Source organism: Vigna unguiculata, chromosome 11 (genome assembly GCF_037176805.1).
Source record: "Vigna unguiculata cultivar grain cowpea cultivar isolate G323 ecotype 2 chromosome 11, ASM3717680v1, whole genome shotgun sequence".
Taxonomy (NCBI): domain Eukaryota; kingdom Viridiplantae; phylum Streptophyta; class Magnoliopsida; order Fabales; family Fabaceae; genus Vigna; species Vigna unguiculata.
Window position 1 is genome coordinate 36,224,877 of NC_140802.1, and position 25,533 is coordinate 36,250,409.

A 25,533-nucleotide genomic window follows, 5' to 3' on the forward strand; every position below is an offset into this window, starting at 1 on the left:
GCCAGTGAAAAATTATTTATAAATGTACGAAAACTCTGAACTAAATTATTTCAAAGAGTGAGTTTTGCAAGGTCATTAACATTCAAGTCCTATTTAAAAAGGTAAAACTTGAATTCTTAGTTAACTCTGAACTGATTTATATCTTTTTTTAAATTATCTATGCCATATAAGAGATTTTTTTTTTTAAATTCTTTTATATATTTTTTGACTTATTTTTTAAGATATTTTCTATACATGCACGAAAACAGACAAAAAGTAAATAAGAAAAAGAATGAATATAATATAGCACTTACTGCCATAATTACTGAATTATGTGTAAAAGAAAAAATACCAATGTGCTCTTATATTCCTAACAATAAATTGACTAGCGAATATGTAATAACATATATACTTAATTGAAATGCAATTTTATTTGAAGCACATACATTGTGATAGGTGACCAAAACTCCACTAACTATCATCATCATCAATGGATTCATCATTATATTATTATTTCTTATATTAAAAAATTGTGTCAATGCATGATTCATTGCAAAAGTCTGCAAATGGCATCGAGGCAAAGACTTTACCTTTCCCTCTCCAGCACATGCACCTTTTCTTCCTGTCTTATCTACCCTTGTATTTCTTTTCTTCGAGTTTCTACCATAACTCTCACAGTTGTGGGCTTGCGATTCAATAATACCTTATTCTTACTTAATATTTGATAACTCATATGAAAATGATATTTCATACACTTGAAAAAAATTTATAAAATTTATAGCCCAAAAAATTCGTTAGAAAAGAACTTTGAGTTGTACTGAGATATAAGCTAAAAGAATTAATGACGTATTTGGGAAAGCTGCAAAATTTAGAAGCGATCAATGATCGATTATATGCGTAACTTCTTACTGTTATATTTACAATCAGAAGTTGTTTTTATTATAGATATTTGGTAGATGCAACAAATGGTTTTTACAATCCATGTTCAACTCGGTATCTGCACTGGACACTACACTCACATAGTAGAAAATAAAATTTCAAATTCAACAATCCGAAAGTAAAAGAAGAAAAAAAGTTAACTCTGAACTAATCAATATTAAAAGAAAATACTGTTCAGAAATGAAAAAAAAATACTGAAAAAATTATATTATACTTCATAATTAATTTTTCTTTCTTTGTAAGTTGTAAAAATTCAGAAAAATGGACAATGACTCCTTAACAAATGTCTTACTCTACTAAATTTTGGATAAAATAAGAGGTCTTTCAAATTTTTTTATAAAGACTAGTCTTAGTCCATACGGGACAACTTCTTAAGTCTTTGCAATCATAAAATGTTAAAATTTTTATTCCTTACCCTATTTATCATTTTGACCTGACACAAGACCAAATTACTACAGTCTAGAAAGTACAAGAATCAAAACCCCATTTTTAAAATATAAAGACTAGAATCAACCTTTACTAATGATTGAAAGTTTTACCCCTAAACTTAAACTTTTTTCATACATGTTATTATAACTAATAAGAAATATATTGAACAGATAAAGTAAATACTCTCTTTAGTGGTGAAATGACAAACAGGGCATTACCAATAATCTAAAGTTTCATATACTTCTTTAAAATATAAGTTAAAAAAATAGAAAAGAGCAAGTGGAGGATTTTCTGCATAAATACTAGACAAATCCTCACATCTCAAGGCATTTTTTACATAGGAAGATAAACCATCACATTACATAAAAACTTTTATTCAATGCATACTAAAACACGCAATGATTTGAGGGTTTGAACACAGTATTTAGTTTGGCAGACAAGTGTTGTTCAGAAAAAGTTGTTCATCACCCTGACCATCCCCTCTGAGGACCCACAGAGCTATGCACATTCAACCTGTCAAGTACCGAATTGAAATCAATGGCCTGACCACTCTCCTCCATCCTCTGGATCACACTCACAACATGGTCACCCCTGAATCCCATGCTCACCAATTTCTCAATCAAATCATTGTAGGGATGGTTGCGAACAAACTGCGACTGGTTGGGATTTCGAACCATAAGATTATGGCTTGGGGGGTTCTGAAGGGAAGCACTTGTCGGAGGATATCCAGGTTGAGTAAAATGAGGTTGTGGTGGATGATGTGTTCTTCCTCCCTCACCCTCATACATCATGTATGCACTACTAGGAGGAGGAAGGGCCGCGAGAGAGCCAGTAGGTCCATACATTTCACCTGGAGGTGCAGGAAAAGAACCCTTCATCTGCTGGGGTGGAGGCTGTTGTGGAACTGTTCTTCCAGCTCCTCCATATCCATATGGTATTGTGTCAGCACGGCTAGATCCTGGTGGTGGAACTCCTGAATATGGCACTTGCATGGGCATGCTGTTTGGTAGTGTTTCTGCAGGTGATGGATTTGTTGCTTGATTTGGCTGATATGGAGGGTACATAGCAGGAGAGGGGGGTCTTGTTTGCGATTGCATTGAGGGTGGCTGAGGTGATGGTACCTGCTGTGACCATTGTTGTTGCTGCTGGAGCTGCTGCTGTTGTGGCTGTGGCTGTTGCTGCTGATAGTGAGAAAATTGTTGCACAGGTGGGGACGGTGTTACTTGAGATGGTGTTGGTTGTGGGGCCACAAGTTGGGGAGTTCGATATTGTTGATCAGAAGGTAAATATTGGTTCTGGGGAAGCTGGGGCACAGGTGGATTCTGCAGAGGGGTGGGAGGCATGTAATAAGGAGGCTGCTGAGGGGCTTGAGTCACATTTGGTGCAGGTGCCTGAGCCTGAGCAGGAGGCGCTGCAGGCTGCTGCTGAGGGGCAATTTGATGAGGTAGAGCAAGAGCCAACTGCTGGTTGTTTGCATCAGATGGATTGTCAGTTTTTTTAGGATCTGTGGTTGGTGATGATCTCTCCTCATTGGACTGTGAATGGGTGGAGGAAGATGATTCTTTCTGAGCAAGTTGAAGCTTGGCCAATTCTTTCTGAGTGTCAGCCAGCTCTTGCTTGTCTCTTAAAATTTGTACAGACCTGTGAACCTACAGAAGCAGCATAAGAGAGTTTAAGGTTGGGAGTACTGTTCAACTTATACCAGTAGTAATGAATTCTTAATTTAGTAATACTGCATAGGGTAGGCAATTGTTAATCTTGATGGACAAAGTATATTAAGAATCTGCAAATTGAGATAAGACTATGGCTGGGTTTGAAAATTCAGACAACGACTAATATTCTAGGTCCACATTACTAAGCCAAACCCAAAAATCCTGCCCAGAATGGTACTTCTAGTCCAAATCCTTGCTGGGCTAGAGATCTATCTTAAGACCAACTAAACCATTTGGTTTACATCCCACACAACTCCTTATATTCAACACAAAGGACCCCTACCACTTGTAGCACTAAGCAAGCTAGAAACACACCAGAATATCCCGCAACACAATTGGAGATAACTTCTTTTGAAATTACCTCATGGCTGTGCTTGGATATCCTAGCTGAAGAATCAGAGATTGAGAAAGATGAAGAAAAATCAACTGGAAATCATTAAATACTGATTTAGATCTCTCTGAAGAGTTGATTTTCAACAAAGAAAACAGCGGTGCCTTTTTATCCAGGTCCAACTTTGTAAAGGGTTTTGACTGTTGATTACACGGGTACTTTTTGGCTAGATTACATTTCCACAAGGATAATGAGATTTGCGTTTTGAAATGAGCCAGGAAGTAGGTGCTACTCTGGTGGTAATGTGGTATGCATGTCAACCAGGTACATATGAAACACATGTATGTTACAGTGCATCTATGCACCTGATAAAATATCTAATGATGAGCACACATTCTTTTCTTTTAATTTCAAGTTGAGTACACACTATGATTCTTTTGAATATCTAATGATGAGCAGAGAAAAATATGAAATAGAATACAACAACTACCTTAGATATTTAATGGCAAGAAAGAATAAATTTTCAGTCCATTGTTTGAAAAGGGAATGAAACAGAATAAATTACTATGACTATTATCCCCGTATTACCCTCAGTGTGTTTGTGGTGAGAAGGAAAAGAATAGATGACAAAAAAAAGAGATATATGAATGTCCATTTTAAGAGAGATAAAGAGATATGAAAAAAAGGAAAGGAAAAATATATAAAAATGTTCCTTGTTAATTGATTTTTAATTCACACAACCTATTGTGATTAGTGAAAATCAATTATGCTTTTTAAAATCAACCATAAAACATTATTGGTGGTTTTAAACACCATCACAATTTCAACAGTTTCAAACCACAAGGTCCAATTGTCTCCCCACTCACAATTCCACGCAGTATAGCCAGGAAACAAAGATACACCTTTTTTTCTGTCTCTTCCCATTTCCACCAAACCAAACCAAAAAATTCCCCCATTTCTGATCTATTTAACCTCTCCGTCATTCTCTCTTTCCCACTCATTTCCTCTTCACCAAATATGTGCCAAGAAAAATAAAGAGAGAAGCAACTAAAGATTATAACAGCAATTTAACTTCAATAGAAAGAAGCTAAATTATATTGGTAATAAAATAATGCTTTGGACAGAGTTGAGTTAGAATTTGATATATCAAAATATCATTCTGCACAAATGGCCCTAAGAAGTACCAACTTTTCAATGAAGATAGAGACACGGAGGCAATTACCCTTCACACGGAGGCAATTTTATGTTGATGATGGTAGACTGGGTAGGGTTTTCAAGGTTGCCACACTCTGGAGTGAACTCTAACCTATTACGAGCGCTCGATCCCAGTAGATAAAGCAAGTTAACTCACTTTCAAACTCTTTTCTAAGTAAACTCACAAACTCTTTAAATTTTTGTAAACTTGTGTAACTTCTCAAGTCAAGAAGCAAGTCAGCAAGTTCAAAATCAACATAAAATTCCCCTCGTTGACTATACTCAACAGTTTTTGTTAGTACTCAAACTATTTGAAGAAATTAACTTCTGCTTCAAATGCTTTCAGTTTAAGAACTTGCGTTTTTATGAATTCATATATGACTTGGTCATTCATGCTATGTTTAATCTTATTTTAGCACTATTGTACTATTATACTTTCTTATTGTGGCTGCTACTTTTCTTTACTATCAAGTTAAAATATAATCCTAAAAAATATAATCTCATGCAATTCGTCGTTAATAGACTTTTTAATATTATTTTTTACATTGAGTAAACCCTTCCAAGTTTATGAGTTAAATCTCCGAGTTGAGTTCACGAACATTACACTAGTGGGTTGGCAAAACAATCCCTATTAGTACATCCAGTTCACCTATTTTAGTTAACAGAAATAAATGGGTAGGATGGGTGGGGTTATTGTGATTAATGGAGTTAGCGATCAATGGATGATGGTTTTGATTAAATTGAACATGGATCAATTGGATTTCTTTTCAATGCATTTTTTGACACATCACAAAAGCATTAATGGATTCTTTTCTATCCATCCAATATAATCCAACTAAAGATTTGTCCAAACTATCAAAATAACACCCCCAGATCCAAATACAAGTTGATTCAATCAAATCAAAATCATTTAAGGAAAAAAACTTTTATATCTCATAGAATTGTGTCAATCTATACCCCTTTGTTTGTCCTTGTCTCTATTATGCTTATAAAATATCATATAATCTGGCAGTTAGCAGGTTATTATGTGACTTGATGACACTATGGGGAAACATATCTACGGATGGGAGGAATGCTGGCTGAGAAGATAAAAAGGAAAGGGTTTGCAATACCACTTATGAATGAGTAAAATAGAAAATTAATGATTATAATTATATCAATGATTTATATTCCATCATACAACACCCCAAAGTTTTGGGAGGAGGATAAAATTGGAAGATAAGATGGAATGATGTCAGTAACAGCACAATATAATTTCGATGTTAATTGTTAACAAACTATTATAGATATTACAAATTATTATAGTGACTTACTTCTTGAAGGTGCTTTTCAAGAGATTTCAGCCTTGAATCTTGCTCCACATGATCACGAGTTAAATCTGATCTCATTTCTCCAATAGATTTGTCAAGATTGTAACAGTATAATTCCAACTGTGATAGCCTTGAACTAATTCCCTCTAGAAAACGCATGAGGTTGTCAGCATATTTTTTCATACTCTTCTCTACAGTCGCAATCACGTCTTGGCTTAAAGAATCTTCAGGTGGATTATAGGCAGTAGCAGGAAACATCGATGTCCTCGACATCCTTGCTTTGTGAAAATCCTGCAGAATATTTGTGGATAAGAGATTAGAAAAGACAGAGAGGTATATAAGGTACATGTGGCTCATAACCAGTACAAGAATATGCCGCATATAGGAAACATTAAGCTTGAGAATTGTAGAATTGTAAAGAAAACTCAGAAGAAAGCAAGCACAATAGTTATGAGTAAACAAAAAACTCTGGTTACCCATAATAAGCAATTTGATTCAATGGGATAATATCACTTTACCACTTTAAGCATAAAACAAAAATTATGTTATCATCAGTATCCTCATCTTAAACTATGGTGTTTCTCTAATTTTCACAATTCCTTTATTGACATGATTCAAGGAATTGACCTATTACCTACATTCATCCTCGTATATCTACACCATAAAAGGTAAATAACACATCAGTTTTAGTTTTGTATATGAGGACTGATCAATTATATTCCAAACATACAGTGAACCATGATTATCAACCTATCTAAGTGCACAAATTAAAAGCATCCCAGCATCTGAATTGCCAAAAAAACATATATAAGTGGTACACTTGGACACAATCCCTCATTGATTCTATTTCTCCCAGCTGACAACCATGTTGACCCCGTACATCTCACACATCAATGTTTTCAAATTGCATATGAAAAACTCAACCATGTGTACGGATAAAGAAAACCCAACACTCAGGAGACAAATGCACACTACAGAAGAACATTCCTTTTTCCTCTCACATCCAATCAATATACTTCTCTTCTTTCAAAGTCAAACAGCTAATGCATTCATCCACCCCACACCAGAATCCACACTCCTAAATAAACTCCAAAATACCTTGGGCCCACAGATAAACACTCATACTTCACTAAAACTTTCCATTACAACAACGAACTCACAACCTAAGATTTCACTAGCCATTACAGAACAGCATAAACCCAAAACTCAGCAAGTCACTCGAACTTTTCCTATTATAACTCCCAACAACACATCCACCATTCAACAATCCAAATAAACCCTCAACGAAATAATTAAAACTTCTGTTGCCCCAATAAGTCAAAAGTAACTTCACCAACCAGAAGGAATTCCACAACACCTGAAGAAATCAGCTTCACATTCCTGCACCACAAAATTTCACTAAAGCATTCTTACAACCTCGAACTCACATCCTAACATGTCACCAACCCTAACTCAGCAAGTCACTCCAATCTTCACAATTTCAACTCCAAGCAACTTATTCACTTACCGCAAACAACATAAAGACCCAAATAACAATCCAGTCTCAACAAATTATAACCAAAACCACGATCAGAGATATAAAGAATCGAACCAAACAAACAACAAAATAGAAACCTCCAACATCAATATTAAACCTTTATCACTAAAAAGGATAACTTCCCAAAACCCTAACAACTTTTACTCCAAGCGGCCGAGACCCATGTTCTGAACTTGCCCTTAGAAACCATAAACGCGCGAGTCAACGCACGAATTGACGCAAAGGGCACATGGGTAAATATACCATAGTTGAATTGGGAGCAATTACCGGATCCGCGTGATTGCCGTTGGAACTGGAATCGCGGTTGGCGTAGTCATCGTAGGAGCAGAGGATGTCGTCTGAACCGAAATCAAACCCTTTGGAGGCAGAGTTTCCGCGACCCGATGATCCAGACGCCATGACCGGAGCTTGAAGATAATGGATGATGCGTACAGAAGAATGAATTCAGAGAGAAAAGGGTCCGAAGAGAGAGAAACAATCTTCAGAGAGAGAGAGAAGAAGATGTGTATCGAATGCTGCGTCGTTACTTTGCTTTTCCGCAAAACCAAGTATCGTGTTGGTAACACTTTTTAAAAAGGAGAAAATGGTAGGGTTTTTATAGATATACGAACTTATAAGATTTAAAATAACAAAAATATGATAATTATATTCACTTATAGAAGCTAATTATAAATCAGTTTTTCTACTTTGCTTTCTAATGTTGAATTAATTTAAAATACGTCAAAATAAATTCAAATAATTTACAAAAGGATATAGCTATTGTAATTTTTTTCAAAATCCGAGAACTAAATTAAAATTTTCACTATTTTAATAAATAAACTACTATTAATTGATTCACATATTCAGATAAAAAAATCATTTAGCCATTTTATTTATATTTATGATAAAAAAAATAAAAGGTGTGAGAAAGAAAAAAAATATAAAAGAAACGTTTAAAAAATGAGAGGAATTGTGTTGGAAAAGATGAGAGGATAAGGATGAGATGCACCGACCACTGTTTTTTAGTTGTTGAGAGGTTCTTGATTTTGGTGTGTACTGTAATGTGTCACTCATTCATTATTATAAAATAAAATTTAATTGTCTTCTCTCAAAATTTTATATTAGGGCCATATGATTGACTTTTGTATTATTAGAGTACCAGAAAGAAAGTATTTCACAAAAACCACTCCAAAATTTGTTTATTATATTCTATTAATATTTTTAGATGTTTGAAAAACAAACTACTGGTCCCTATACAATAGTTAATGGATTGAAAGTTATATTAATTGATATATGTTATCATAAACATTAAAAAAATTAAGTATCTTCTAAGAAGAATATAAAATAAATAAATAAGTTGTAAATTTTTTTTGAATAAAATATAAAGAAATACATATAAGGGTGAAGTGAGGTAGACTCTATTTTTATTATACTGAAAAATATAATGTTTTAAAGAGAACGTATAGATGAATTGTAGCAATAAAAAAACACCTTCAAGTATAAAATCTTTTTTATATTCCTGAAGTATATTTAGTTGGAGATAATTATGCTCTTTAGTTGCTATTTGAATAAAAAAATATAATAAGTACAAAAGATATATAACAAATTGTGAATATACATCGAGACCAAAAATATGATTTATCAATATATATATATATATATATATATATATATATATAATTAATTAATTTAAGAAATTGTTTTTATTAAAAACCGTTAAGTAGCTTTTGAGGTGGATGGAAAGACCTCGAATGATTAGGTCATTGGTTTAAAGCTACTGTAGTTTGAGCTCGTTAGTAAAAGTGGAGAAAAAATCATCTGCAAAAGACTCTCACTCAAATTAATAAAAGTAGTAGATAAATAATGTCTAATTATGAAGTAATATTAAGTGTTGAGTAAATATTACTTGTGACAAAAGATATATTCATAGATCTTTATAATCCATGAATAAAGAGAATATATTACCAGATTTTGTTAAATTCCTATAAATAATAACATATAACACTTATAACAACATGTCTTCCCAATATTTTAGGTGATATTATTATTTCAATGGATCTTTATTATTTTTAGATGATATCGAGTCTGGTTTTAAGCTTATTTTATGGACCTATTTTTAGGTTAGGTATGCACAAAAATAATATACTTTAATAAATTAAAATAAATGTGTAAATATTTTAATAATCATATAAATTATTTTAAATAATTCACACATTTAAATAAAATGAAAAAGTTATCTCAACTCAAATGAGTGTTTTACTTGTCAAGTAAACCAAGTCCTGACCGTCTTTTTCAGAAGGCTCATCCAACGATTATTAGTTCATCCAATGAATAAAAGAGCTTGAGCTCTTTGAAATTTAAAAATTTGGAATTTCACTCAATGAATTTTTAGGTTTGTCTCAAATTGATTCAAGTTGAGCCTTTCATTTTATTTCTCAAGCTAAAAGAATTATATATTTATTCTAAAACAACATGTCATTAAGCCAATTTGACCCAATTGATATGTCAATTTAGTTTATGCTAAATCAAATCATTTTATCACACATGTATCCATTCATTTTTCATATCTCAATAACAAATAACATCACTACTATACATATCTCATCACAAATTGTATTCACACAACTAGGGGTGAGCAAAAAATCTAATTTTCTTGATCCAATCCACTTTTACTCCAATCCAATCCATTTATAATCCATTTTTTTAAAAATTCAATCCATTTAAAATCCATTTAATGGATATGGATTTCAATCTAATCTATATTTTATATATTTTATGGATTGGATATCCATTTTATAAATCAAGATTTTTAAATGTGGATAATCCAAAAAATCCAATCCAAATTTTCAATTTAAATTTTTAGTTGGGTTAGACTAAAGATTAAGATGGAATATGCTAAATTCAGACTTGGACGGGCCTTGCTCGACAACCTATACGGATCGGGCAGGCCCGACGACCATAAAAGGTTGGGCGGGCCTAAAGATATGAACGGGCTAGGCGGGCTCGACAAAGCGAACGAGTCGATCGAGCCCAACGATCCGGAAAATTCGAGTGAGCCCGATGACCCGAACGGGGCAGGCGGGCCCAATGACCTGATGAGCCAGGTGGGCCCGAAGACCCGAATGAGCCAGGCGGGTTTGAAGATCCGAACGGGCCAAGCGGGCTCGAAAACCTGAACGGGCCAAGCGGGCCCAATGACCCGAATGGGTCAAGCGGGCTTGAAGAACTGAACGGGTTAGGCAGGCCCAAAGACCCGGACGGGCTCGACAACCCGAACGGGCCCGAATGGGGTGGACGACCTGGACGAGCCCGGCGACCCGGACGGGTCTGACAACCTACACGGGCCTTACGACCCAGATGGGCACGATGACACGAACGGGCCCGTCGACCCGGACGGGAATTACGACCTGGACAGGCTCTACGACCCAAACAAGCTCGACGTCCTGGATGGGCCCTACAACCCGGACGGGCCCCACGACCCGAACATGCTCGACGACCTAGATGGGTCCGATGACCCAGACGGGCCTAACGAACTTGACGTACCCGGACGGCCCCACGACTCAAACGTGCCCGACTACCCGATTGGGCCCGACTGTTTGGATGGGTCCGTTCGGGTCGTCTGGCCCGTCTGGCTCGTTTGGCTTGTACAGGTCGTTGGACCCATTTGGGTCGTTCGACCTGTTCGCGTTGTCGAGTCTGTTCGTGTTGTCGGGCCCGTCCGGGTTGTTTGACTCGTCCGGGTTGTCAAGCCCGTTTGGGTCGTTTGGGTCGTCCGTGTCGTTGGGCCCGTCTGGGTCGTCGGGCCCATCCGGGTCATCCGGGCCTTAATGACACAAGTTTTAAAAAATTCAACTTAAATTTCTTTTATAAAAAATAGATTATGGATTTTGAACTTGATCCAAATATTTGGATTGGATTTAAATCTTGATCCAAATATTTGGATCTGAATTTTAAAAAAATCCAAACTACTTTTGCTAAAAAAATAGATTTGGGTCAAAAATCTAATCCAATTATTTGGATCTAAAATGGATGTGGATTGAATCATTAAAAATCCAATCCATGCCCACCCCTATACACAACTAAATAATCCAATATAAAAAAATTAACAAGAAAATAACTGGTTTTTCTTACCTAAACCAAGCTTCAGACTCAATTAAGCTCTAAAGATTCAAACTCAGATTCAAACTCTCAAAGGATACTCTTCCCGTACATAAGAAACTCAAATCAATGATCTAACATATTATACCAATCCTAGACAAACACTATGAACTTAATCAAAAGAAAAATCTAATTGGCTAGGATTGCTCTATTCTATGCTAAGATCTCTATGATTGTCTCTAATCTTAAAAAGCATGCACAAAAATATCATAAATCTAGTAAGAACGTACAAAAAGGAAAGAAAACATTTTTTTAGAGAGATTGTGGTTTTTATAAAATGAAACTTGACTAATTGAGTTTTTTTATTTATCTATAAGCTTTGTATTTCAACAATAAAATATTCAAGCTCAATTTATAATAGACTTTTTAGGTCTCACATTCTCTCCAACAAGAAAATTTTTGTTATCGAAAATTCAGTTACTAGAAAAAGGATAAGGATAAGTCTTTCTCATATTCTCTTCCAGCTCTCATGTTGAAAAACCATATCTAGCATCCCACAACATCGTCACCATGTTGATGGTCTTATCTCTAAACTTCTTAGTTTGATGATCTTCAATCCTGACTGGCCAAGCCTCAAAAGATAAGTCATCTTTGACTTGCACATCATCCAACTCCAACACGTGGCTAGGATTAGGAATATACATCCTTAGTTGTGACACATGAAACATACTATGAATTTTTGTTAAATGAGAAGGTATGCCATGGACCAGTTTTTTAAGGATCTGGTATGCTTGATGAACTTAGGAGACAACTTCTTGGACCTAATAGCTCTTCCCACACTAATGGTAGGTGTCACTCTAAAAAACACATGATTCCCAATTGAAAAGCCTCCTCCTTTGATAATCATAAAATTTATGCATGCTATGTAAGGCTCACATTCTTTTAAGAATATGCCTGAACTTTTCAATGATTTGTTGAAGCAACTTTGACCTTTCTATCACAACCTTCCCATCATGATACCAATACAAGGGAGTCATACATGACCTCCCATATAGAGCTTCATAAGAAGTCATCCCAATGATAGTATAGAAATTGTTGTTATATGTGAACTATACCAAAGGTAGCATATGATTGCAACTCCCCAAGTGATCCACGACACAGGTTCTCAAAAAGGTCCTTTAGAGACTAAATTGTTCTCTCAAACGGGCCATCTGTTGGAGGATGACAGGCATAAGTTATTCTTAGCTGAGTTCTTGAAGCACCTTACAAAGTCTACTAAAATCTACATGTGAACCTCAAATATTTGTCTAATACTATACTAGAAGGCACTCCATACAATCTCACTATCTTCATGATGTGCAATTGTACTAGTTTAGCCATAAATATTCTCAATTTCACTGCAAGAAACGAGGACTCTTGGTTAACTAGACCAGTATCACTTATATAGCATCATGACCTTTCACTAACTCTGAAAAATGGTAATAAAGTTTATGTTAATGCTATTTGACTTCCTCTCAAGAGGTCTCTAATTCTCCACCTTGGCCTTTTGGCATGTTAAACATGTAGAAACACATTGAACAAACTCCTTTGTTATGTCATTCTACCAAAAGATCTCTTTCAGAACTCAATACATCTTAGTTAGGTCTGAATACATGCTAAAATAACTCTTATGATTCTCTTCATGAATCATCCTCTTTAACTACTCATATACAAATACACAAACTCTATCTCTGATCAATCCATCATTTGTTCCCATCACAATATCCTTTAACATAATTGTGTAGCAAAATAAAAATCTTCAAATAAAATGAAATAAATTAAGACAAAAAGAATAATACATATTTTTTTGTCTTAATTAAATTTCAAATTCCTCATAAATTTGTGTATTTTGAATTAAATCTTTATTAATTTTTTCAATCTACTATTCAAAAAATTTATATTATCTTATTCTATCATCTTGTTTTTGTTTTTAGAGAAGGATAAATAAATACATCCTTATCCAGGGAAGGATAAATATCTTGAATAAGAAGAGTACCGGTTGAAACAGTACACATAAAAACGTATCCATCTTTCAGTACTATGTACATCTCGGGACGAATGCAGGAAAGGACAACGCTTTAAAATTCCTTTAGCCAAATATCAGATATAAAAAAAAATCTTGGATCCAATAATAATGAGGAGGCAGGTAGCTGTTTATTCAACAAATTATTATCATTAAATACTATATCTATTAAATATAATATACAACCAATTAAAATAATCCAATTAAATGCTATGTTCACTCAACATATTTTCTTGATTAGATTTTAATAAATGTACTATTTTTTATACTTTCAAAATTTATTTTGCAGTGCAAAAAGTGTGTCAAGAATAATGAGCAATCATAAGTAGTCAATAATTGGGAGAGTCCGTCAATAATTTTTAATAATTGAAGATTATTGAAAACCACAAACTCAAATATTAAAAGGTGCTGATTATTATTAATAGTAGTTGATATTATCATAATTAATAAATTTAGGACATTCTTAACCACTAGTTAGTTTAGACGCTTGTTAAAAAACAAACGTTAAAATTCAATATTTTCATTGAAATTCACTTTAAAAATGTATTGAAAATCTTAACATATATGCATTAATACAAATTTGTTTGTGAATTTGTTACAGTATTTTTAATCGATATTCTTAAGGAAAGGGATTTTTTTTAGTTTTTAATCAATATTCTTATTTAGAGGAATTTGTGGTATGTTACGTTCATAAATATATTTATTATAATGTAATATTTTTGTGATATATTATAGCTATATTTATTATAAAAATAAGATAATACGTATAGTAAAATATTGTAAAATGTTACGAGAATATTTATTATAATTATACTTGTTTAGTATTATTTTTTAAATTGGAGGGGAGGTACAAGAGATAAGGAAATGACATATACTACTTCAAAAGTAATATATTTAATGCTTCTTAAGAAGTTTATCTATTATGACTTTAAATTACTAATCGTTTTGGTACATGTATTGTGCATATGGAAAGAAAAACGAGTAAAGTTTATGTTTGTTTTAAGCGATAAGAACTCATTTATAAGTGCTGAAATATGGGAGAGGGTGGATGGATCTTCTTCGCTCGAGTAAAAAGGTATGGCCATAAAGATACCTCACCAAATATAAAATTACCCAATCACTCTTTTTTTTTAGGCTTTTTTGTATTTTTGGATCCTTTTGACCATCAATTTGTAAAATAGGGTTCGTTAAATTTTTTTTTGCGAAACAAGGTCAAATAGTTACGGGGAGGACGACATTAAAAGTGAAATCGTCATCCCCTAAGCCGATTTCTTTATTTTTTTTTCGAAAAAGCAATGTCGTCATGGTGGATGCTAGTTTTATAATATTTGAGATTGAAGTTGTTAGGCTTGAAGCCGATTTCACTTATTTTTTTTTAATATTACGATTGAAGCGGCTGAATAAAGTGAAACCATTCCTACGAGCACGATGAACCATGATGATAGAGGATGAGCACTCTGTGAGCTTAACAAGGTGCATCATGAACAACTTTGTCAAGGAATTTTTTTGTGCTTTGAGTTTATTCAATCAAATTTATGATAGAAGGGATATTGGTTGGCCCATGGAGACTGCCCAAGACTCTGAACTTCTCAACCATTTCATTCCCAGACCCCCAAGAATTGTCACCCAGCTTCCGCCATGTTTTCGTTGAGTTTTCTCTTGCTGGTTTATAGATTGCCATGCCATCACTATTGGTGTTGTGATGAAGGTTGTGAATAGAGCCATAAGCACTAAAATTGCAAACATTTCGTCGTTTAAATTCTAAACAAAAATAAAAATGTTACGTTAAACAAAAAAAAAACTAAAAGTGAAACCGTGCTTTGGCTTAACGACTTCAATCTAAGATATAAAGAAACCGGCCTCCACCTTGACGACATTGCTTTTTCAAAAAAAAAAATGAAACCGACTGAGGGGAGGACGACTTCACCTTTAATGTCGTCCTCCCTCGTGACGACTTAACCCTGTTTCGCAAAAAAAAAAATAAAATCGAGGGACCTTTTTTACAAATTCGAGTTACAATGAACCCCCAATTACAAAAAGCCTCATTTTTACTATTGTTTTTTTTCACTCTGATTTATAGAGGAGAATCGATTTTCCTCTCACCATATTTTGCAAGAATTGATTCTCCTCACTATAGTGATTATGTGTCTTGTGCTAATCTATTATCATCTTTCCACAAAAATTAACTTTCCATGCTTTGTTTCCTATTTTGCATTTATGCAATTGAGGTTGTGATGTGGTGTTGTGTGGCCATGGTTGTGGACATCGTTGGAGGTGGCTAGTCGTCCTACTGTTGCGTGTAATAGGTGGTGAATACTAGTTTAGGGTGCTTTTGGTTATGTTTGATATACTTCGGTGTGGTGTGCTCATGCTTGCTGACTAGTAATTGTCGTTTGTGCTGATGCAACCTCTTTAGATGTCTCTTATTGTGATTCAATTTTTTCCCTAAAGAAGAAGAGGTAGTCGTCCTTGAAGAAAAAAGTAAGTGAACCCTAAAGAATAAGAAAAGGTCAACAATAACAATAATAATTATTTTATTTTATTTAAACTAATCGCCCACGATTTATTTCAACTTAATTTCTATTGATCCTATTTTCTTTCCATATAATTTCATCAATTTTAATTTTTTTTAATTTTAATTAATAACTCACAATTTATTTTAACATAATTTACTCTGATTACATTTTATTTTAAATTACTATGATGACCAAGGATAAAATGGTACTCATCAAATTTTATTAATTAAAATATTTTTTTAATCTGTCAAACTCATCACATCACTCGATAACTTTCATAGAGTTTTCTCTTATTTATCTTTATTCCTCATATTTTTCCCTTAATCAAAATAACCTCACATTCACCTCTCTTTCTCTTCAATTTCACTCCTCCAAATACATCTTCCAAAACAAACAAAACTTAAATGTCCCTTATGATGCTAACTCTAAATTAAAAAAAAAGGAAAATCAATTTATCAACCTCATAATTGGGAGTTTATTGCACTTAATGATAACATATCGAGCACATAGTGTAACACCTCATTTAATTTAATAAACGAAACTAAAGGAAGTGTCACATAAAGATAACATAACAACGCAATCTTGGAGTTTAAAACTTAACTCCTTACAACCCAAGACACACCACGATGCCCGAAAGGAAACTAGTTAAAAAGTTTAACAGAATATATAGAAATCAAATGACAGACAGGTACATGGACCATAGCCCTAAAGAAAAGTCCATTAAGATTATGAAGTCCAGCCCAGGTAGACTATGTAGCGGGATCATCTCTCCTCTGTTGACCACGAGTACCTCTCACATCTGCTCCCATCAATAAATTGATGATCATCGCAAGGGTAGAAGAATAACATATAGAGCAATCAAACAAGCAAAGGGTAAGCTAGAGCCAAACAGATTTTTATCATGCAATCAGATATACCTTCACAGTCAAACATACATACATCAACCAAGCATGTTATGACCTTCAAATCAATACACTAAGACTCGAGTCGACTCATTCGGATACATATAACCTGGTCGAATTCAGCGAATGCTTGCACTTGTGGTGGATACCTCTGCTCACCCCCGAGCTATGTGTTACAAGTGTTACAATAAATCAATCCTCCACACACAAGGTTAGCCCTTAATGGGTTTCAGGCCTCTTGCTACTCTCACCACAAGGGTTAGTCCGCTCTAAGTGAGACTAACTGACCCCTTAGAGTGTCAGGATGCAATCCTTAACTTGAATCCTTACCAAGTTATATAGATGTGGCACCACCATGGACACCCACTAACAGGGGCCATGGAATTACGTCTCGACCACTGAAGCACGACCCCGAAGATCTCGCCTAGAGATTCCGAGGAATTACGCACTAACACAGACCAATCATACTCAATCAATCAAGAAAGATTTTATCATGCATGTACATATATTATGTCGACCTTTGTTACCAATCTCTCTCAGGTTTCAGATCAAACCCATACCAACTCATCATACTTCATCCATGAATACCGAATCTCAACTAATCTCATTACCATGCCACTTTCATAACCAACCATTCCATGATTAATACATGCGAAGATTCATTCAAGTTCATCATTCACAACTCATACACCCTCCAAATCATGCATATTCATTTTCCCTCATACTATTATATAATAATTCACTCATATACAAGCCAAACATCCAACAGTAGAGAAAACAACACACCAGAACGCAATCTTGCTCAGCTCTTCACTCAGACTGAAGGGTCTCGCTCAAGCGAGAGGGTCTCTTGCTCAGGCGAGCCCCCTTCGCCCAGGCGAGAGCTCGACATACATGTATAGTGACCTCTGCGCATTCTCGCTTAGGCGAGACTCTCCTCGCCTGAGCGAGACGCTCGCTCGCTCAAAAATTGAGCTAGTCGCCTAAGCGACTAATCGCGTGGGAAAACCTGAGCGAGCCTTTGTTAATCTTGCCTAGGCGAGGCAGGCTCACTTGGGCGAGAAGACCAGTGCTCACCACTGTTCTCTCTAGTAACAGCCACCCAGACACATCCAAACAGTTCAAACAGGTATTTTCAATCGATTATATTCTCACACAGGTCATTCAATCATCATATACTCATCAAATAATTAGATTCTACCAAAAATATAGTAAGGTCTAGCTTCCCTTACCTGGAAAGTGTTAGCTAGGGCTTCGACATTCAATCGTGAAGAATAGTAGCTTAAAGAGCAGCTTCGAGAGCTGAAATGCAGTGGGACAGGTTCAAAACGAGTTCACTAGAAATAGCTCTAGCTAGGAACACAAGTAAGAAACGAAATGGACAAAGAACTTGAGTTGGAAGAGACTTACGCAGAGTGGAAGAACGAGACTGAGCTTGCTTGGCTATGGTGATTCCAAACCCTAGCAGAGGATGACGGCAGCAGCTCAAGGGTGTGAGAGTTCTGTTTTTACGAAAGTCAGCATAATGGTTAGGGTTATGGTACATTAGGTCTTAATTCGTATTGGGCCAACCCTTAGACCCATAAGTTTGAGGCAGCCCTTAAAATAAAAGGGGCAGAAACAATAGGGCCTTACACATAGGACCATGTAAGTGCAACACAATGATAATAAGGACTATGAAGTGTATTGTGATTGATTAACCACTATTCATAGAGTTTTCTATACCAACTACACTATGTGTTCAACTTCTCAATCTAGGATTGATTCATATAATTTGTTAAACCAATTATGATATATTCAGTGGCAGATCTTGGTCAATATTTGTGGGGGAGTCAAAATACACTCAATATATATATATATATATATATATATATATATATATATATATATATATATATATATATATATATTTAATTGTTGTGATTAATACAATAAAAATGAACATATAATTTAGGATACCTGTAATTATAAAACAAATCACACATCTAAAGGATTATCCTTCTTTAGTCAGATTCTTGAACTCATTAATAATTAAATCAATATTAAAATTTTCAACTTTTTTTTTCAACGTAAATAATCATATTGTTGGCAAAAAGTTCATCCTCCATTTTATTTCGCAATCTTGTTTTGATAATTTTCATTATAGAACATTATCTTTCTGTTCGATGGTAGAAACAAGAATAGTTAAAATAAGACTAGACGAATTAAAGAGGATCAATCAAGTAGATGTAATTAACTTTTCTGTTTTTGTCAAAGATTGATTTTTTTTTTTTTTGTTTTCTTCCTCACGGGTAATTTCCATTTTATCACTTTTAAATAATTAATCTATTCTTTAATTTCTTCATCAATATACCTATGTTTAAAAATTAAAAATAAAATAAGAGTAAAAGATAATTTATCATTATCTAATAAAAAATTGAGATATGTAATTAATAAAAGAAAAATCTATAATAATGAAGTCACAATTAAAAATCGGTTATGAAAAAAATACTTGGTGCATTACTTTTTCTTCTATATTCATGAAAATGAATATACAAAATGATCGTAAGATAACAAATAATGTTAACTATTAAACTAATATTTCACTATCAATAGTGAGACAAAAGAGAATTACTTTTTTTTTCAAGAATGGAAGAAAGCATATAAAAAATAAGAGTACAAAATAATAAATTTATGTTCAACTTTCTTTTTTTCTTCATAAACAAAAGAAAACAAAACAAGTAAAAGTTAAAAGTGAGTACAACATGTGAGAAACTCAGGAGACAATGAAAGAGAAAATAAAAAATATCTTAATAAATTTGTTTATTTTTTTATTCAATTTGATTTTATGCTTTATTATTTATTAACATTAAATATTATATTTTATAAAATAAATAAAAAGATACCTAATTTAATTTTCATCAATTGCCAATATATACTTTTATCATTTAAAATTTTCCAAAAATTCAATTTTTTAACATATAAATAAAAGAATTTATTTTTTTTTGGGCTACGGTTTCCTCGTGTCCCTTCAATGGTCCGTCACTGTATATATTATATCTTATATGAGACCGAAGGTTTGTCTTCTTTTTTTTTCGCCTTTTGCAATATGTAGGACTTGTTATATATTGTGTGCATTACAAAAGAAATATAGTTCCATATTGCTTAGTTTCTACACTTTCAAAGGATTTATATACAAATAACTTTTCACATACCATCAAAGTAGGTAGAAAAAGAGGTGATTGTTGCACTCATGAAATCATAGATCTTATTTGGGCTTTCTATATGCATATTATAAAATACAAAGCTTATAACTACAAAAATCATTCAGTTGAGTTCATCTTATAAAAGGTTACCATCTTTCTAGAAACTATTCTCTTTTCTTTCTTTACTTTCTCTCTAAATTTTTAACCTCTCCTTTCATCTCTTTGATAACTTCTCACACAAAAAAAATGATGAAAGTATTTATTATATTTCTTAAATGTTTCATTATTATTATCTTAACAAGATGATAAAATAAAAATTATGAGATCAAGAACTTTTGCTTGTTTAATGGTAATAACGTAATTTTAACATTATAACTTTTTTATAAGATATGTTTCATATGTTAAAAAATTTATTTAGTCAAATTTCACTATAAGAAAATGTTTCATTAACAACTAATTTTAGTGACCAAATGTTGTTAGTTACTATAGTGACCAATTTAGATACCAATTTACAAAATAAAAAATCATTGGTTACTAAAATAGTTACTATTATGAATAAAAAAATATAATTGGTCTCTAAATTGATTTATAAAATTTAACTACTAAGATTTAGCTACCAAAGAAAATTGGTCTCTAAACATTAGTTATCAAGGTTTTTGCTACCAAAGGAATTTGTTTCTAAATTATTCTCTAATTAATTAGTGACAAATTTAACGATCAATTATAACTTTTTTATTCATAATAGTGACTATTTTAATAACTAATAATTTTTTATTTTGTAGATTGGTATCAAAATTTGTCACTATAATGACTGACATTGGTAGTTAATGAGACATTTTCTTGTAGTGTTTATAGATATTTGTAAGGACCTTGAAAATAGCTAAGAGTTGAAATGGTCTTTATAATTTGAGCTTGAATATTTCATTATTAAAATACAAGGTTTATAATAGAAACATCATTTGATCGAGTTCATTTTATAAAAGACCCCTATCTTTCTAAAAATTATTCTCTTTCCTTTCTCTATCTTTCGTCTAAAATTCTGACCTCTTTGCTCATCTCTTTGACATATTCGCATACTAAAAACATGATGAAAGTATTTGTTATATTTCTTATTTTATTATTATATTAACATGTTGATAAAATAAAAAAAATTATGTCAATAACTTTTTATTTGTTTAGCGTAAGAACTTAATGTTAATATACTTTTTTTTTTCTTTAAAAATATATTTTAATGTTAAAATTTTTTATTCAGATAGATTTATAAATATTTGTACAGACCTTGAAAATATCAAAGAGTTGAAGTGATCTTTATAAATTGAGTTTGAATATTTTATTATTAAAATATAAAGCTTATAAAAAGAAAAAAATATTATTTAGTCGAATTCATTTTATAAAAGAACATTATCTCTATTTAAAACCTATTATCTTCTTTTTCTCTACTTCTCTCTAAATTTTGTACCTCTCTGCTCATCTCTTTAGATATTAGAGAGTGTTATAAGAATCCTGGTTTAGAACACAACCTTTTTTTTGATCAAAATTTCCATCAGATTAAGTTCATCTTTTTCCATTTCCTTGAGTCATTTTGAAAATCTTGCACACATGTTATTGTGTGGTCACATGTGATTCAAAAAGGTTCAAGATAAATCTTTGCTTGTATGAGATCACTAGGATGTGTTCAAATCATTAATTAAGTTTTCTTTGTATAGGTAGAGGATCATGTGAGATTTAGAATTCTTTAAGCTCAGTTGAGATTAAGACTTAATTCGAGTAAGAGGAAGCTAGCTATCTTATTATTCTTGATTGTTATATTGTATTATATTATGATGTGGATGGAATCTGTGATGAGGATGTGTATAATAATGATGATTGATTTTGTTAAACATTAGTGTCATATATTGGTGTGAAATACTCTATGTGGTTGAGGAACAATTTGAGGAAAGGAATAATAGCATGGTTAAATTGGTTCATGGTCTGATAAAATGTATTTGTTATGACTATTAAAAGAGATAAACACACTAGTTGGAGCCAATAGATCAAACTAATATTCTAAAAACTTTTCTAAATTATGTAAACTTGCTGAGCAAGCCACCACTCGCTAAGCGAAATTCCAAAGTTCAAAATCTAGAGAGCTCAAGTCGTTCAACTCGCTAGGCAAACCAATACTCGTTCTCGAGCCTTGTGAAAAAGGTTCCTAAGAATTTAGGTCACTGGGAGAGTAAAAATCTTGCTGAGTAAAAATATTTTAAATAAAATTCAAAGAGCTCATGGTGGGTGAGTCAGTAGGCGAGTTTAGTCTCAAAAGGCTAATTTATGTGGTTTTGCTTCTAGTACCTATTCGTTAAGTGAGTCAATTTCCTTGTTGAGCAAAATTAATTTGATAAAAATCCGAAGAACTAAAAGGAAACTAGTCATTAAGTGAACCAGGGCTCGTTAGGCGAGTGTACTTCCAAGTGGTTACTCGCTGAGTGAGTTAGACTGATCACTAGGCTATCTTGAGCTTTTGAAAACTTACACTTTTATCTCACTAAGTGAGAGGGAAAGATTTTGGATATGAAAAATTAGTAGCTTGAGGTTTTTAAAATGAAAATATGTGTGAGAGGTCGAGTAGAGCCAAGAGAGTAGCCATAATCTACAATGGATATATGTGTGTGTGTGTGTATGTGAGGGAGAGAGAGAGAGAGAGAGAGAGAGAGAGAGAGAGAGAGAGAGAAGAGAGAGAAAGACCGAGTAAATTCAGGACAATAGCCATAATATACCAAAGTTGTTGATTTATGAATATGATGTGAATATAGTTATTTTCAATGAGGAAATATTATGTTGGGTGGTCTTAGGATGTGTATTAAATGGTGATTTGACATAAGATTATCTTGACTCTACTAGGATGGACTCATATAGAAGAATATATCTAGGTGGTAAAAGTATATGAACATTCTTATATATAGAGTGCAGTGTGAAAAGAACTAATTCCCACAAGTAGTAGGAATTTACCTTGTCATATGAGGAGGACTTGTAACATCCCAAATTTCTTTTTCTAAACAAACATTCATTTAGTACTTTAGAATATAAACTATGAGCTTAATACAAGTTTTCAAATGGTTAAACTATTTATCTAAAAATACTCATATACTAATTCTTTAGTTTCTCATTCCAGTTCCAATGATACTATCACCATCAACTCCCATATTTGCACCTGTATTTAAAATATGATCATCGCAAAAGAAAATAAACAAAAGGTACACACACACAAAAATTGCAAGGGTGGGCTAATTTTTCAAAAGAATAAACTCAATTTGAAAGAAATCATACCTTATCACAAAAGTTATCCAACTAAAACTTTGAAATACAATAAAATTTGTAAAAATAAGGGTACGTGAATGCAATTAAAAGAAGAAGCTTAATATAAAAGAAATACAAACTTATAATAAATATCATCAAAACAAATCTTTGATAGAAATAAATCCTTAACATATTGGTTCTCATTTTTCTTATGTATACCACTCCAGTACTTTAGTCCCATAACTCATTCAACAATACATTTCATTACATGAACCAGCCCAACAATGCAAACAATTCACATTCATCAAATCAAATACCAAGTATCAGTCCACATGGCTCAACCCAATGGCCCAAACAAACATCATTCCAAGGTAGCTCAAAAAAAATATAGACTCTGCTTCCGGAAGACTAGTGTATTGAATGGACTCATGAGACTCTACACATGTCATACTGACCACCATCTCATTCTTTTCTATAACTTGTTATCAAATTGAACTCACATACTCCATCCAGTCATGATAGGGTTAACCTCACTAACTCATTGAGTATAATCCCCTTTCATATCATATCGTCTGCAAAGTTAAGCATTCCTAAACTCTCACCACCTAGTTATCTCTCTCTATGTCAGTTAGATCCTAGAGTCAGGATAGTCTCATATAACAAATCTCTTTTAATACACTTTGACTAACCTAAATTAGAATTTTCCCTTAGAAATAACTAATTTAAACTATTATATCACAACCAAATCTCTCAAACATGCATACATTGACAAACACAATTCAATTCAATCATCACTTCAAATTAAGGTACAAAAACATCATAGATTTCTCTAACATAAAATCTTGAAAATTTGAAAAAGTTCATGTTTGTAATTAGTTACACTCGACATATAATTGATTATAGAGAAGGTAATAGGTGTATCCATATCCTTAATTAATTCATCAATCGAATATAACTTCAAAATTACAAGTCCTAACTATACAACCCAGATCAAACAATGTCAAATAATTTTTTTAGTTTCTCAACTATCAACAAAATCTAAATACTAACTAAGATATACAGATCCAAGCAATACCAAGCAATCATAAATTTTTCAACAATAGAGACCTCAACAAACTTCACATTATTTGTCAATTTAACTTTTCATATTCTCAACTTTCAGATTTCCAAATAATCACATTTCATACAAAAATTCTACAATGTTCATGGTTTGTCGAGCAATACACTCGCAAACATAAGAGGAATAGGTCCAAAATAAATATATTTTCCAAACTCCAATAACATAAAACACTTCTATCAATCCATCTGATCCCAAATTCAGTAACATCAAATCAATACATTCACACAAACTAAAATGTTATATGCCCATTACATATATCATAAATTACATATAATTCATTTTCAAGTTGCACATGAGTTCAAAACACATTAAAATGATTTTTGATTCTAGTGAAAATTCTAACACAAGGATTAATTTCCATCATATACTCACACTCTAAATCTTTATAGAGACAAAGTTCATCCATACCACACCCTCTCAATATCATTTATACTATACATTTGTTATATTACCCAACACACACAAACAACATAATTTCCATTCATCCACCAATAGTTTCACAAGGCTAACAAACTTTCGAAAGCAATTCATTCTCCTAAAATAGTCAGACATACAATACATTACATTAATCACAATTATGATTTAATCCAGATTCACATTCATATGAATTCATCTCATTTTTTCATTTCTATAATTATAAATATCAATAAAAGAGAAGCATAATTAAATTATTAGCTCCCCTTACCTAACGGTAAACTCCTAATACAGATCCCTCCTACATAACTTCAAAATTTTCGGTTGCTCTATCTACAAAAGGAAAGCCTAATCAATGATCAGATCATGACTCTATGATCACAAGCAGACAGAGACCCACCTAGAGTGTATAAAGGTCACATTCAACCGAAAGTAGGCCACACACAAGAAGAAAACAAATTGATTAAAGAAAAAGTGATAGAAAATGAACTTACTCAAAAGAGAAAATTGATCGATTCAAAATACTCCTTTACTCTTCAATTTCAAGATG

At 32.9% G+C, this 25,533-nt stretch overlaps 1 protein-coding gene across 1 annotated transcript; it reads right to left on the bottom strand.

The window, feature by feature from the left end:
- Positions 1-1,561: 1,561 nt before the first annotated feature.
- LOC114169276 (uncharacterized) lies at positions 1,562-7,985 on the bottom strand. The gene is made up of 3 exons (XM_028054351.2): positions 7,699-7,985; positions 5,898-6,185; positions 1,562-2,996 (listed from the first exon to the last, which is right to left on the bottom strand). The coding sequence occupies exons 1-3, from the start codon at positions 7,828-7,830 to the stop codon at positions 1,812-1,814; spliced, it is 1,605 nt and encodes a 534-aa protein (XP_027910152.1). The 5' UTR covers positions 7,831-7,985; the 3' UTR covers positions 1,562-1,811.
- Between the last annotated feature and the right edge of the window lie 17,548 nt (positions 7,986-25,533).